Raw genomic sequence first — 17,369 nt, forward strand, 5'->3', positions numbered from 1 at the left:
CGGGTGAATCTATTGTCACCTGGTTGCTGCGGTGTTGGGACAGCGGTGCCAGCAGCGTGTCCCTAGATGGCAGTGAAGCCCGCCAACTGGCAAGCATTGCCCGAGACCCAGCTATCGACAGAGGAATTGGCAGATGTCTGAATGGAGTCGCTACCCTCTGGGAACGAGTCCTAGTGGCTGTAAAGGATAGATACCCTTACAAAGATGATCTGGAGCCTAAGGTGGAAAGATGGAACACCGTGGAGAAAGGCATCCAATTTTTGAGAGAAACAGCCATAGTAGAGATGCTGTATGATCCCAATTTCGTCCCTAACAATCCACACCAGGACCGTGATCCTGATAGAGTAAGGTGCACACCTGATGTATATCGCAAGCTCTCAAAAACAGCACCAGAGAGGTACGCAAGTACACTGGTAGCAATGTTCCATAGATTCGAGGGTCAAGACAGGAGACTCCCAGTTTATGAATTGACTATTACACTCCAAAACTTTGAACAGCAGTTTCCACCATCACGTGCTTCCATTGCAGCTATAGTAGCAGAAGAAGTAGGTGAGATTAAGGAGACACAGAAAACTATACTGGACGAACTGTCATTACTGATGAATAGGGATGAACCTGTGTCAGTGTTGGAAACACCTGATGAAGACGAGCATGACCCAAAGAATCTGATGAAGCAATTGATCAAACTGTTGAAAGTCTCGGCCACCAAAGGCAACCGCCCCTCTGCACGAGCAAATGACGGCAGTAACATCATGTCACGTGTGGCCATGTGGAGCTTCTTACGAGAAAACGGAGAGGACATGAGGAAGTGGCATAAAAAACCCACTCCTGTACTGCGAGCACGGGTGAGAGAACTACAGCAGAGATCAGCCACCAATGAAATTGCTCCCGTCACTGCAGGTAACCAATAGAGGGGCCCTGCCCTCAGCCAGGGGAGGGAAAGGGATAACAGAGTGTATTGGACTGTGTGGATTAGATGGCCTGGCACATTAGAGCCACAAAGATATAAGGCACTGGTGGACACTGGTGCACAATGCACTCTGATGCCCTCGAGTTATAAAGGGACAGAGTTGATTCATATTTCTGGAGTGACTGGGGGTTCTCAGGAACTGTCTGTGTTGGAGGCAGAAATAAGCCTCACCGGTAAAACCTGGCAGAAGCATCCCATAGTGACTGGACAGGGGGCTCCATGCATACTCGGTATTGACTATCTCAGAAGGGGACATTTCAAGGATCCCAAGGGGTACCGATGGGCTTTTGGAATAGCTGCTGTAGATGCAGACAACATTCAGCAGCTGTCTGTTTTACCTGGCCTGTCAGAAGATCCGTCTGTTGTGGGGGTACTGAAAGTGAAAGAGCAGCAGGTACCTATCGCTACAAAAACAGTGCACAGACGGCAGTACCGCACCAACAGGGATTCCTTGCTCCCCATTCATAACTTGATCCGTCAGCTAGAGAGCCAGGGAGTGATCAGCAAGACTCACTCACCTTTTAACAGCCCCATATGGCCAGTGCGTAAAGCCAGTGGAGAATGGAGGCTGACGGTAGATTACCGTGGCCTGAATGAGGTCACACCCCCACTGAGTGCTGCTGTGCCAGATATGTTGGAGCTGCAGTATGAACTGGAGTCAAAAGCAGCCAAGTGGTATGCCACTATAGACATTGCCAATGCATTCTTTTCTATTCCTTTGGCCACAGAGTGCAGACCACAGTTTGCTTTCACCTGGAGGGGCGTTCAGTACACCTGGAACCGTTTGCCCCAGGGGTGGAAACACAGCCCAACCATCTGCCATGGGCTGATTCAAACCACACTGGAACAGGGTGGGGCACCTGAGCACCTCCAGTATATTGATGACATTGTTGTGTGGGGTGATACAGCAGAGGAAGTTTTTAAAAAAGGAGAGCAAATAATCCAAATTCTTCTGGGTGCTGGTTTTGCTATTAAACGGAACAAAGTGAAGGGACCTGCCCAAGAAATTCAATTCCTAGGAGTAAAATGGCAAGATGGACGTCGTCACATTCCAGGAGATGTGATTGACAAAATCACCAGTATGTCACCACCCACTAGCAAGAAAGAGACACAGTCTTTTCTGGGTGTAGTAGGTTTTTGGAGGATGCACATCCCAAACTACAGCCTCATAGTAAGCCCCCTCTATCAAGTGACTCGGAAAAAGAATAATTTTGCATGGGGTCCTGAACAGCAGCAGGCCTTTGAGCAAATCAAGCAGGAGATAGCCCGTGCTGTGGCCCTGGGGCCAGTTCGGTTGGGACAGGATGTGAAAAACATCCTCTACACTGCTGCTGGAGAGAAAGGTCCCACTTGGAGTCTGTGGCAAAGAGCCTCTGGGGAGACCCGAGGCCGACCCCTTGGATTTTGGAGCAGAGCGTACAGGGGTTCAGAGGAGTGCTACACTCCAACTGAGAAGGAGATTTTGGCCGCATACGAGGGGGTTCGGGCTGCCTCTGAAGTAATTGGTACTGAGACACAGCTCCTCCTGGCACCTCGACTGCCAGTGCTGAATTGGATGTTCAAAGGAAAGGTTCCCCCCACCCATCATGCTACCGATGCCACCTGGAGTAAGTGGATTGCACTGATTACACAGCGAGCTCGGATGGGGAACCTCAACCGTCCAGGAATCCTGGAGGTGATCATGGACTGGCCTGAAGGCAAGAAATTTGGAACATCCCCATCAGAGGAGATACCACGTGCTAAAGAGGCCCCACCATATAACGAACTACTAGAGAATGAAAAGACCTATGCCCTCTTCACTGATGGATCGTGTCGTATTGTTGGGAAGCATCGCAGATGGAAGGCTGCTGTGTGGAGCCCCACACGACGAGTTGCAGAGGCCACTGAAGGAGAAGGAGAGTCAAGCCAATTTGCGGAGGTAAAGGCCGTCCAGCTGGCCTTAGATGTGGCTGAACGGGAGAGGTGGCCCATGCTATATCTTTATACTGACTCTTGGATGGTGGCAAATGCTTTATGGGGGTGGTTGCAGCAGTGGGAACAGGACAACTGGCAACGGAAGGGTAAACCTATTTGGGCTGCTGAACTGTGGAAAGACATTGCTGCCCGAACAAAAAGGTTGGGTTTAAAGGTGCGCCATGTAGATGCTCATGTGCCCAAGAATCGAGCTACTGAAGAGCAGAAAAATAACCATCAGGTAGATCGAGCTGCCAGAATTGAGGTGTCTCAGATCGATTTGGACTGGCAGAACAAAGGAGAGCTATTTTTAGCTCGGTGGGCCCATGAGACGTCAGGCCATCAAGGAAGGGATGCGACCTATAAGTGGGCTAGAGACCGAGGGGTGGACTTAACTATGGATGCCGTTGCACAGGTTATCCATGACTGTGACACATGTGCCATAATTAAACAGGCCAAGAGGATGAAACCCCTCTGGCAGGAAGGGCGATGGGAAAAGTATAAATATGGGGAGGCGTGGCAGGTTGATTATATCACCTTGCCACGAACTCGCGATGGTAAGCGTTACGTGCTCACCATGGTGGAGGCGACCACTGGGTGGCTTGAGACATACGCAGTACCCCATGCTACCGCCCGAAACACCATCTTAGGGCTTGAGAGACAAGTCCTATGGAGACATGGCACTCCAGAGAGAATTGAGTCCGATAATGGGACTCATTTCAAAAATTCTCTTGTGGATATCTGGGCCAAAGAACACGGCATTGAATGGATCTACCATATCCCCTACCATGCACCAGCTGCTGGTAAGATCGAGCGCTACAACGGGTTGTTAAAAACCACGTTGAGAGCAATGGGTGGTGGGACATTCAAGCACTGGGAGAAGCATCTGGCAGAAGCCACCTGGCTGGTCAACACTAGGGGATCAGTCAACCGAGAGGGTCCTACACAGTCCAGCTCCCTACAGACCATAGAGGGAGATAAGGTCCCTGTGGTACATGTGAGGAGCATGTTGGGAAAAGCGGTGTGGGTCCTTCCAGCCTCTGGAAAGGGCAAACCCCTCCGTGGAACCGTTTTTGCGCAGGGACCTGGGTGCACCTGGTGGGTAATGGATAAAAATGGGGACGTCCAGTGTGTCCCACAAGGGAATTTGATGCTGGGGGAATGCAGTCTGTAATTACGTGTGTATGTATGTATATATATATATGTTTCTATGTAACTATGTTTCTATGTAACTCGTGTTATTACTGTTTGGTTATGTATAGATGTGTGTTAAGCATGATGTGATGATGTGGAATAAGGGGTGGAATGTTGTGGTTTTGTGGTTTTGATGCCGGTATTCCACATCAGAGCATCATGCAGCAGTTAAGGAGTTAATGCTGGGGGAGCAGCAGAGGGGCGGAGCTCCGCACCGGATGCAGGCGGCGCTCGGTCTGGGCGCGTTGCTCTGGGCTGCCGTGGAGGTTCAGCACGTGTGCTTCCCCTGCGGGTCCTCCTTAGCGTAAGCTCATAGCTTTTGGTTTGAAAATTTTTCTCTCTCTTTCAATTGTTCAATTTTATTAGATTTAGTAAAAGTTACCGTTCCTTCTCAGATCGTGCCGTTGTTTTCTTGTAGACCCATCTCTTCCCGCCGTTTCCCCCTCCCCCTCCCGGAGCGCGGCTCTGCTCGGGCGGCCGCGCGGCCACTGACGCAGTTTCTTTTTTTTTCTCTCCCCTCTCCCTTCTCGGTTTCCTTTGGGTTACTGTCACGGACAACACCGTGACAGTAAGTAGCAAAGTGAAAGAGGATTCAAAAATACTATTTGAGTTGAAGCCTTTTTCACTGTAATCATAATGAGATTTCAGTTAGATATTAAGAATAAAGTCTTCACTCAGAGAGCAGTGAGGCCCTGGCAAAGCTGCCCAGAGCAGCTGTGGAGCCCTATCCCTGGAGGTGGGGGTCTGGGCAGCCTCAGCTGGCAGATAGCCACCAGCCCACAGAAGGTGAGTTGAAAGTAGATAATCTTTAAGGTCCCCTCCAACCTAAGCTGTTCTATGATTCTACATAGGAAACGGGTAGCACAGAGGGTGCACTTCTATTCCTGAAGTCTTTTCATAACCTAACCACACTATAAAAAACCTAAACCTATACTAATAACTTAACAGTCTGGCTACAACTGAATTTCATTTGCAGTTTCGACTGACATTCTGTAGTTGTGTAAGCATACTGTGATGGAGAGTGTTTGAATTGTATGATATATATATATATATATTGAATTGTATGATATATATATATATATATATATATATATATATATATATATGTCATACAATTCAAACACTCTCCATATATATATATATATATATTTCTTATATATATATAATTCAAACACTCTCCATATATATATATATATATATTTCTTATATATATATATATATATATATATATGTCATACAATTCAAACACTCTCCATATATATATATGGAGAGTGTTTGAATTGTATGACATATATATATATATATATATATATATATATATAAGAAAAGCAGTACTTGAAATGTTCAGGTTGAGTTGTCACACATTTCTCCACTTACACGGACCTGGCTGTCTTGACTAGCACCTCTTGGTGTTTAAATGCTTATTGCAATGTTTCCTTAAAGCCTCATTTGACAATGAAATGTAGAACATGGCATTTAAAGAAAAAAAGATAGACAGCATGAGAGCATAAATTTCATTACATGTTTTCCTTGCCATTTTCCAAAAAACTTCTGTAGGTCTGTTTGGCCTGCAGGGATTACTGTATTAGTGATATTTCTCAGGATATGTTTAACAACTTCAGCAACAGCCAAGTACCTAAGCTAACTCAAGCACCAGAATGATTATGGGTTACATGGAGCTAAGTGCAAGCTATCTAGGCCATCTTCTTCACACAACAGACACCTCTACCAAGTTTGAGCCCTGGAAGATGAACAAACACCAGTGCCTCCAGCTTACAGTGCAAAGGCTGTCCTTGCAAATTCCTCCATCTCAATGGCAGATGCATAGCTCCCAAAGTTAGGGAGAAGGCAGGAAAGAAAACACATCTCTTAGAGATTAACAGGAGAGCTGGAGAAGTCACCATACAGAAAAGCCTGCAATTGGCATTTCCCCCTTCCCAGAATCCCCTCAAAAAAATTACTATTTATGAGATTCCACAAAGACAGAATTTTAAAACTGGGATTCAACTGAGTCTCATCAGCAAAGCTGCTTTTAGGACTGAAAGAATGGAATCTTGTCTATAAAGATCTCACTTCCTTGTAGCCAAAATGCTACCTTTGCTAGCAAACAGTCTACTTTGTAATACAACTTCGCAGAAATCAGAAACTTTCACATAAAATATATTAGATGCTACTGATCAAATCATTTAACTCCAAGATAACACACTACGATGAAATTCAATGTATTAGTATGCGCAGACCTCCTACTCAAACAGGAGTTCAAAGGTAAAGCTCAGTATAACTAGTGACTATGTAACTGCAGTGAAGAGGGTTCTTAGAGACATCACACCAGGTCAACCAGCGGCTAAAAAGTAACAAAGATGGTGGTTTTGGTTAGTTTTGTTTTCTCAAGAATAACAAAACAAATATACCTGCTCCATTGATGTTTCGTGAAGTTCATTAAGGTTCAGTGTGTAAATACCTTCTTCTGCACCAAATATCAAGTACTGATCTGCAAACAAACAACAAAAAAATCCAATACTGACTTAAGGAAGGAGGGTGTTATTTTGTTGTTGTTTTGGTTTTAAGTAAGAGCACTCTGCAAATCCTTTATTAAAAACAGACCTAAAACAATTACACACAGGAAAACTGGCCAGCCTATAATAGATGTTGAAAGCACAGAAAATTAATCTTTCCAAGGAAGCTTACATATTTATGGATGAAGCAGTTCTAAGACTTTAGGTTTGTTTTTTCTTTTTTTGTGGCTATCTATGAAGAAAAAACAGCAGTGACACAACTTTGAGCATGAATTCACATATATGGATTTTTGACTTAAACATTTCCATGTATTTTATGACACATCCATGGCATTTTTTGAGAGTACAACAACAGCAGCATGGGCTGGAAGGCTTTTTCAGTACTTCATGGGTGCCTCACTTCTTGAGTATGATTCACCTGTTTACTGGGATCGCAGTTGAAGTTAATTAATAGCCTTGTTTGCATTTGGACAGCCAAAGAAAGATCTCACATTGAGAAGATGTCAACTGCAAATACTGACTTTCACAACTCCCATTTCTAGAAAAACTTTGTATTTTCTTGCTAAGTAGTTCACAGCAGCATCTGTCTAAACAGTCTATAACCAAAAGATGTAAATACAGTGCTACCAGTTTTCACATTTGTCAGGCTCTTTAATAAACTAATAAAACATACATAAATATGAAGAGATGCTCTAACTCATACAGCCAGGAAGGAGTAGGGAAAAAAAATATATATATATATATGTATGCATCAAAAGAATGATAGAGAAGCAATCAAATTCAAGCAGAACCTCTGGAAGATACCTTTTAAAAATAAATTAGAGTGGCATCTTTTGGACTACAGAGCTGAAAAGATTTGTGAATCATAACCAAAATATGTTTATTTACCTTTAACGTGCAATTTATTCTTTTCTTTTTTTTTATCAAAGTTGAAAACTGTGTCCCATATACTTTAATACAATTTAAGAAAACACTGTACTTGAGACAGCAGTGCTATAATTGAAGAACTTCTGCCTACATAAATATTAAGATATTTTAAAGAGATAGTCTTGCTCATCTAAACACTTCTAAAATCCTAGGAGAGGGCAAAAATGGGTAAAAAAAGTATGTATTATACTACCTCTTGTATCTGGATTTATCCATGATGTTGCACAATGAATTTTTAATGGACAGCCATTGAAAACTTTTGAAAAGCAAGCGCCCATCTGTAAAAAAAATAATTATATATAAATATATGCATATATAAAACAAAAATAAGACATGGCATTTTCAATGACATTATTTTGACTTAAAATAGTCACAAGTTAAGAGTAGACTCGCTTGTCTGAGAATAATCTCACCTAGGCAACACGGAGGCAAACAAACTTGGCTGGGTTTATTTTGCTGTTCGTTTGACTTTATGAAGCACTACCTTTAATCCATACGACCCTTCTGAACAAATATGCCACAAACAGCATATGTGAAGTAGCTCTTAAATTATCACTCCAGGCACAGACTCGCTAAAAATGGGAAAAAGCTGATAAAGGTCCCTGAATTTTGTGATTTTAAAAAACATTCTCAATACTGCAATTTTACTTTCCCACACTTCACAAACATGACATAAAACTTTTAGTCATACAGCAATTAAAAACTTAGTTTAGTTTTTCTACTGATACATTTCTAATGTTCTAATGATACACGTTCTGATACATTTACAGAACTGATTGCTTTCTGAAGGGAAATCTCTAGCAGTAGATTCCAGTCTTTTTTCAGAGCAAACCAAAAAAACTCAGTTCTTCCACTAAATAAGACTCAAGTACAGAATACTATTATCATTCTCTCAATTCACCCCTGAAGGACACACTAGCACTTGAAATATATTAATATATATATGTTTATGCACAATATATATTATATATATATATATGATATATATATATATATCATATTTATCATCAAGATGACTGAGAAGCAGAAGCCAGAGCTTCCTCCTTCCTAAACACCAACATTTATAACTGCCTACACTATTTTGTTATGAAACAGAGTTGATCAGTAGCACTGCAGATGAAAAGAACTGATAAAGTAGAAACAATTAGCAAAGTAGAATGCTACCATTCACACAGGCAAACACAAGAACCACTTGTAAGTGCTCCTGTTACAAATATGATATGGCAGTATCTTCACTTTATATTAACACTGTGAATTATTATTGACCTACAACGGAATTAGCAAATAGCTCCCATATTTGGATATTTTTTGTGTGAACCTTCTACTGACTGAGGATGCCTATACAAATTTCAGTCCCTTCTGAACAGTTTAGTGTAAAAATAAAAGATTTCAGAATTAACATCAAAAGAAGCAGAACTGAGAACCTTTTTTGTGTTTTACACATCTCTCTCTCACACATCACTATTGGGAAGACCATGAGTGGGTCTGTATTTACTGCAACAAGAGAAAAACAAAATTCAACAACAGCATCAGCAAAATGTTGAAGATGCCACTGCACAAATAGAAGAGGAAAGACTTCAGCACTGCATGACTGAATAAGTCTCAGCAGAAATAAGAGAGCTGACTGCTCAGTAGACAGTAAGATGCACCTTCAGAAGGCATAAGAACATAAGTAAGAGATAAGATACAGATGATAAGGCAGGAAAATGAGAAGATACTGACACAGAGCAAACTCAATGTTCTGACAGCTTCCAAGTTGCCAATACCCTTGGCAGCAAGGAGTTTGGAGTGGAGATATCAAGGAAAGTAATACAGGGATCTTTTGGGCTGTTTATGAAATCCTTCTCCCATGTATGCAGGGCTCTGAAGGCACACTGAAAATTTGGATAACTTAGGCAGTGATCTCCCAGAAAAAAAGAAAAGAAAAAAAAAAGGAAAAGCATTTCTGTCACTCCTGTAACCAGCTATGTAATTCTCCTTGATTTCTTCCAAGCACTTGAAAGGGATGCTGCACAGTACAGGGAAGGGCTATGTTCACTGCTAGGACCTAGCTGAGCTCTGCAGTTATGAAGACAACTGAAGAAAAAGGGGGTGGAAATCTGAAGAAATCAATGGTTTTTCTCTGGTCTTTCTCAGTCCTGATCTCTGAGAAGCCTGCAGAGCCAAAATGCTGATGCAAATGCTCTGGAAGGGGAAAAAGAGCTTGGGGGAATAATCTCCAAATATCAAACAAATCCCAAGGATACAACTGAGAATCATACAGAACAAAATATTAAACTGAGTTGCTAGGGGGGAGGGGGAAACAAAAACACAAGATAAAACGCTGAAGCATGTCAGCTTGAACTGCCTGCTGCCATGCAGGCATTCAAGTCTGGAAGGAATTTCAGGAGGCAAGGCATTCTGTCATTGGTAGGATATATGATGTCTCCTCTAAGCTGCAAGCCACCTAAAATAGCAGGGAGAAAAACACACGACCAGAAGGGGTTATAAGAAATTTGAACCAAGTCTCGAGAGTCACAGACAGCCATGCATAGATACCACTGTAAACAGAGTCCCAGTACATCTAGCTATTTCAGAGGGCCGCAACATACTGCAAAGTACTTATCTGCAACTGATTATTTGGCAACTGATGGAGACAGGCGGTAGACAGGGGCATGCAAGTGCCAAATCAGTCTCTAATATTTAACAGGATGGTTAAAAAAAACAACAAACTAATGTGTGTAAAAGGGTATGATGAGGAAAGAAGAGAGGAGAAAGAGTTGCTAAGCACACTGAGGACCTGCAGAACCACAGAATTATTATACTGTGAAGACACATGAACACATGCAGAGAGCAATCTAGTAACAAGGACTTATCTGATCAACTTCAGAAGTTTTTCTATTCATTCAGTCTCTTTTCCAGCTCTATTATATTGGCAGCTGGCAGTCATTCTTTTCCATGTGGTTTGTGGTATGAGTTCAACACAAGCAATAGCTCAAAAAATGAAGCGATATTTTCTACCTTTTTTCTCATTCCATTCACTAATTCACTAACTTCTTTCTCCTTTGCCATGATGATGGGGATCTTCTTGATGCTAAGAGTACTTTCAAACTGCTATCATAATTCCATGTATGCACACCAATGCCACATAGATAGGAATTTAGTTTATCAAAATAGAACTGATCTCAAAAAGCAATACTAAATGTATGAATATGCAGCTCTGGATCAATTCTATGCATTTACACAAGAGATGACAGTCCTAAGAAACGTAAGCAGGACTTCTGCCTTAACCCTTCCTGTTCCCCTAAAATGCTTAAGAAGAAAAAAAGAATCACCGGCACTAACACATCCCTAGCAGTAACTCTATTTTCTTATCTAGAGATGAGAAATTGATCTGGCTTAGGAGTAATGCAGCAAAAAAGGCAGCTTTTAAACACATCAATACTCTACTTGTTTCCCAGGACAATTACATGAATGCACTCTCTAGAATGTAAGAATGAGAGAGGCCATAGCAGAAACAAATGGTCAAGAGTAAGAGGTAGACACGAGCTCCTCCGATAGCACTTCTGGCTAGAAGCACAGTGACAAGTCTGCAACGATGTTACAAGGGCTGCTCCAAAGTAATGCCTCCTATTTTATGATGCTGGATCATAATGTCAGAGCTGTATGTTGGTGGTACAGCAGTAGAGGCTGACCCTTCCCACTAGTATCCCATTACATTCTGTCGCTGTGTGACAGAACTGCGGCAGAGGGGCAGTCTGACGTAATGGCATCTGGCATGGATGCATATGGAGCAGAGGTGTGGAACCAAATTCCTCCGTGCAGAAAAAAAGGCACTTGTTGACATTCATCTACACTTGATCGATCAACATTGATGAAGATCAAACAAAAGATGTGAGCACAGTGAAGGGTGAGTGGTGCCATTTCAGCAGTAGCAACATTGGGTCACCTCTGCTGGTACAGACTTTTTTCTATTTATCTTTTTTACAAGCACAGCATGCAGGCTCTTGTTCATTGCTGGTGAAGATGCACAATGAATGATGACTGCATTGAAAAATATTTTTGTAGCTAAGAATTTGCTCTGTCAAATAGAGTTATTGCACTCTTTGTAGCTGTTAAAGTATGGGAATAAATAGGAGGCATTACTTTCAAAATGACCTACATACAATGAAAATCCAGTTTCCTTTAGATTATGGAAGTGCACACAGAATACCGTAACAAGTTATTTCCATCCCTAAGCCATCTGTGATTACAGCATTCACAAGTTCCAAAATCTACTGCTGCACAGTATAAACTCAGTGCTATTTGCAATTCCTGAGAGGCACCAGCTCCTCAGATCATACAGGGAAAGACTGATCAGTAATTACCTCCAGAGAACTTTAAATTCATTTATGGTGACAGAATTCTTCTTTAGGTTCTAATGATGGAAACAAACAAAAAGGCCTCCACAATTCACTTAGCACAAAATCAAGTGTAACTTCTGAAACAGTACACTTCTGGGTTAATATTTTCAAGAGGCATTTTTATACTTCATTACTGGTACTATTTTAAATACAACAAGGAAATCAGAAACTATGCTTTCTCAGCTTTAGTAAGAAAACATGATCTGCCTTAAACATGCATTTACATGACTCGGTAATACTCACATGTACTTTAGGTGTGGGAGGAAGGCCATTACTAATTGGTTTCTAGAAAATAAAAGTTAAAAAATTACGTTTATACTCGCAAGTGCACATATGCACGGACATGCTTATTCTTCCCAACACTACAGCAAAATCAAAAAGGAAAATACAAAGAAAAGTTTTACACTGCTGTGAAAAACAGGCTGATAAAGAATCAATCATAATTTTATTAGGAGAAAATAAAAAGCCAGTACTCGTATCTAAATAAGGTAGACAGAAACTCTCCCTGTGGATTTTTTTAGACAATGGAGTTGCATTGCATATTTACACCAACTAAATGGAAGGCACGAGGTACCTACAGGGATGCTCTGCTGCGTTTGCTGTCACATACCAGACGTGAAATTTATGGCTGAACTTTGGCTACAGTCCTATATGGAGCACAGATCCTCCTCTCCAACCTAAACTTCCCTATTTTCACTCCCTAGTGACTACAGACCGCAAACTACTAGCATCATTTTCCTTTGCTAAAACCTCTGTGATTCCTTAGTATTCTCCTCTTTGAACTCTTACATCTTCTTACAAAACTTCTTCACATCTTGATGTTTTGCAAGTATGATATATCCAGTAACACAAAGATTAAGCAACACTGCTTAATAGTTCAACTATCAGTGTAAAACTACCAACTAGTACTAAGCTATTTTTTCCACTATTAACACCAATTTCTCCTTGTAACATCACACCACTGAAGATGACTACTCTCACAGGTACACTGCAAGCTTCAAACATACAATTTCAAATGCCAAGCACAAACAGTTCGGGAAACTATATTTTCCAAAGTATTAACACCACTACTGACACTTCTTTAAAACAAACCCAAAATGCTCACTATGCTCCTGCCCTATATTTCTTGTTCACTTCTCACAAAAGCACTCTATATCCAAGCTCATCCTCAGAAGAAGCCTCTAATGGCCCCTCAAACGCTGAAAACTGAACAGGGCTTCCCACCCTATTTTATTCCACACTCCCACTTCCACTCCTAGAATGACTGCTCTAGAAGGTAATCGCTGCTTTAATGGAGAAATTCACTTGGAAGAGGAGAAAGTGATGCAGGATTATTCCTTTTAATCAGGGCACAACTTCATCAGATGGTATAAAACTGCATTTTCTCCATGAGTACAACTTAACATTAGCATACCTGACTCAACTCTGACATTGCACCCAAGCTACTAAAACCCCGAAACCTGATGCCCTGGACACCAACAGGTAAGGAGCTCAAATATCTGGACTCTTCAAATCTAAGTTCCCCATCTTTTTTTCACCCTGACCATCAAAAACACAGTATGCCTACACCATGACAGGAGGACGACTCATCTGGGAACAGTCCTGATGCAGCTCTTTTTAGGAAAACCTGAATTCCCCAGCAAGCCATGAGGTGGCAGTATATTCCTTAATTTCCCCATTTACTTATGCAGTTATTGCTCAGTATAACATATGTTGACATATCTCTCGCAGCCCTCTTATTACGTCTCTCTCAAATACCTGAATACAAATAAGTAAACCTTTTACATCCATGATTATTTTAGGTTTTAATAACTGCTAAATATGGATTCAAACTGTATTACAACTAGATGATCCAGCAGTAACATGCTTCAAATCACACAAACAAGATACAGCTCAGTATTATTCCTATTCTAAAAAGTATGCTATGTGCAATAAACAGTTAAGACAATATTAAAAGAAAAAACAGAAGCTTAAACACTTACCAGTATTTCTTTCTTTTCTTTCCTTGTAAAACTAGTGTCTCTAGCTTCATTCTGTTGATGTGGTGATCCCTCTCTTTCACCATTTAATTGTACAGAAGTGACACCATTACCTAAAAAGATTCATATTTAAGAATGTGTTGTTCTACTTTCAAATCAAGTAGAATCCATGGCTGTCTTGTTTCAGTTGATGCCAGAACGTTGTATTTCTAAAGCATACATGTTCCAAAACATGCACATATAACCATCCTTAATGCCAGGTATAATCAAAGTACATGCTTTTGCTATTAGTGCAACAAATCCAGTGTGGGAGATGCAGTCATGGTTAATAGGAAAAAAAAGTATTTAATAAATCTAAAGAGCAGCCTGGTCATGGATTAACTATTCAATTATCGATTCTTAGTATGTTGTGAGGCATTTCTCAGCACCCCAAATGCAGTAGTAAAGATATAAAGAAGAGCCAGCAGTCTTTGTCAGTGGCTTCACTGCAAGGCACATTTGATCTTGATCTTTGAGAGTTTTTAGCATGCCTTCTTCTATTGCTGCTTAGCTTTAATGCATGCACTAAAAAAAAATAACAGCACCTATTCATGTGTGCACAAATGTAGAAATAATTACACCAGATTGTTTAAGAAATACCTGTACATTTCTTAGCATCACTCTCACCTAAAACATGAGATTTCTGCGGAGGTAACCGTGGTGGTGGTGGCCTTGGTGGAACATGAGATGCAGACTTTGCAGGACTCTCTGACGCTGGGCATCTCTTGATTGTCCCTTGATTATCATTTTCAGAAGAATGAGTTTCTTGGGGGATAAAGATGGATTTAGGCTGAAAAGACACAGTAATATTAAACACGATGAAAAGAGACTCAAGAATACGTATGTCACATCTCAATAAGAAATTTTCACAAGGCATTTTCACAAATGAATTGATAAAGTAGGATTCTGTCACGAAAGTCTGTTAAAAAAATCCATAATAGAAAAAAATTGATAGCATTAAAGAAAAATCTTAAAATTGACAACAAATTCCAAATCAAGTTATGCATTAAAAGATATTCAATATTCAGAAGCATCACTGTTCAGAACTACAGATAACCAAACCAGAAAGTAGAAAATAAACATTTAATGTTATTGCAAGGCTTTGTTTAAGAAATCACAAATAGGAAAGGGAATCACAAAAGAGGTCATTGTTTAGACACTGGCTGCACTGAAGCTGCTTGTAAAATCCTTCTCAGTTACGCAGACAGATGGTACAGGACAGTGAGTAATCACACCTTCAGTTTCTGCCTTGCAAACTAACAGTTATGTGACAAATATATAAATTTTGTTTTGTTTCTTCATTTTGCTGGTATTCAGATAACGTTGGTGTGAGAAGCTTCAGTTACTCTTCAAGACGTGGCATGCAAAACTTAATCCAAGTATACCTCTAAGTATCGCCATTCATTCACTGAGCAGTGCAAGACTTGCTCTAAATCTGACAGTCTACAAACACAGGAATCAATACCTTTGGAAATACAACGTTGCTTAATGTTTGATTAAAGCACCCAATGTCATGGTTCAACTGAGAGAACTGTCAGCATGTTCACTCAGACATTTCTACATTTCCTTATTTTAAAGGCATTCATTTTCTGAGGAACACAACTGCCTTCACTTACCTTTGGTGGTAAAGGAGGTGGCACTTTAGGTTTCATAGTGGCACTGTAAAGAAACAAGATAGGTTGCCATTCGGTATAGTTCTCTGAACCTCAGATTGCACTTTTCAAGAACGTACAGATTTTTTTTATTTTTATTTTTTGAGTTCTACACAAATAACTTTTATACAAACACCATTAACTTTTCAATAGTATGATTCCATCAAAACAACCGTATCATACTTGAATCCTTCCAAACACTTCTCTTATGCCCTGCATACTACAGGTACTGTCAGAAAACTCAAGTAGCACAGATCCTCACTTGGAGAGCTTAAACAATACAAACTGATTTGTTGCAGGTGGACACACTCATACAAAAACAAAAGCAAATGCAAAGCAGGTCTGATATTTACTCTGCCCAGAAGAGAAAGGATAAGTAATGTTACCTACAGAGCTATTCACAAGTATGTAAGGCAGAATGACTTAAAAATGATTGACAACGTTCCTTGAAAAACTCACTTCAGAGAAACCTCACACAAGAGAGCAAAATGTGCAGTGCACAGCTAACCTACTATCATTTTCTCCCTCCTTCCATGAATTTCTTTTTTTCTATATAAATCTTCTGAGAATGACCACTTTTTTAACATAACAACTTGGCTCAACAGTACAAAGTATCAGCAAGAAACAAAAAAGCTGAAGCATCGAAGTAGCAAGGTATCTGTTTGCTTGTTTACAGTTCAATGACTTGCCTGCTTCACATTATTCTTAAAGAGTTTCTGTTCAAGCAACTTATTAGTTGCTAATACTTTAGAGAAGATGGAAGAAATTTTGGAAAATGGGTTACCCAGCGATGAATACTTCAGCCCAAAGGATGGTGGCAATTATCTTTCCTTCAGAACAGGAAATCAAGCTTAAGTCCTCAGAATTAGGCAAGTTCAAGCTCCATTCACAGTTTCCTTCATATCCTTCCCTGCATTTCAGACAGCCATCACTGTCACTGGGCAACCAAGTGTTAAAAAAAATGTCAGTGCCTAGGCAGAAGTATGACAGATGTTTGTACAAAGGAAAGCAAACCCTGGTTTCAACAGCAAGGCTTATGTGCACTTCGCCACTGCTGGCCACACAGGGCAGTGCCCCAGTAATTTCTGCTTTTCCAGCTTCCATTAGCAGAAGTTCTGACATCATCAAATTCGCTGCATGTGCAAAAAAAAAAAAAAAAAAAAAAGAAAATATAAAGACATTTAAATGAAGAAAGATGATTTTATATTATTCTCTGAAGGGTGCAGATTCTCTGCTGCTATGAATCATCCAGTTTTGAGTCATGCAGTGGCATCAGTTTGGAGTGGCGGGGGGACAGCTGCTTCATTGTTTGTGTTCTGCATCTGAGGAAGAAGCAATTGATGTCACATATGCTCTTCAATTGCAGCTCCATCTCACAGAATATAAATCAAACAAGAGCCTTGAATCTCAGTGGGCTCCAGAGAAACCTATCCAGAGACTGAGCTAACGTCCCAGCTCACCACAGCACAGTTTCAGGCTCAAGCAGGTAAAAAGTGCAGAATCTCTCTGATGTGAAGGTTGAGGCACCTGAGGCTTACCCCTGTACTAAAGAGACACTTCAAGACCCTTGCTGTAGGGCAAGAGTACTGGGGATGAAGTGTGAGAAAGAAGCAAAAATCTACAGAAGTTATTCAGAACACCAGCTGTGATTGTGCTTAGGGTCAGACAAATTGGAACCTCTCTGGAAGCTCTGAGGTGCTTTCTCGTTTAACCTGATCAAGAATATTCATGTAAACATGACAGTGACAGAAGCACCT

General features: G+C 40.8%; 1 protein-coding gene across 7 annotated transcripts in view; it reads right to left on the minus strand.

The window, feature by feature from the left end:
* MAP4K3 (mitogen-activated protein kinase kinase kinase kinase 3) overlaps positions 1 to 17,369 on the minus strand; it is an 84,258-nt gene that overhangs the window by 19,174 nt on the left and 47,715 nt on the right. For all 7 annotated transcript variants that reach the window (XM_065733911.1, XM_065734299.1, XM_065734160.1 and 4 more), the window contains 6 exons: positions 15,577 to 15,619; positions 14,588 to 14,750; positions 13,925 to 14,034; positions 12,186 to 12,227; positions 7,754 to 7,838; positions 6,529 to 6,608 (listed from right to left, as the gene is read on the minus strand). In XM_065733911.1, coding sequence (XP_065589983.1) covers positions 6,529 to 6,608; positions 7,754 to 7,838; positions 12,186 to 12,227; positions 13,925 to 14,034; positions 14,588 to 14,750; positions 15,577 to 15,619 — 523 coding nt within the window. The remainder of the gene's footprint in view (positions 1 to 6,528; positions 6,609 to 7,753; positions 7,839 to 12,185; positions 12,228 to 13,924; positions 14,035 to 14,587; positions 14,751 to 15,576; positions 15,620 to 17,369) is intronic.

Source organism: Cyrtonyx montezumae, unplaced genomic scaffold, assembly GCF_038088225.1.
Source record: "Cyrtonyx montezumae isolate F1298 unplaced genomic scaffold, pur_monq_1.0 scaffold_0, whole genome shotgun sequence".
Lineage (NCBI taxonomy): Eukaryota > Metazoa > Chordata > Aves > Galliformes > Odontophoridae > Cyrtonyx > Cyrtonyx montezumae.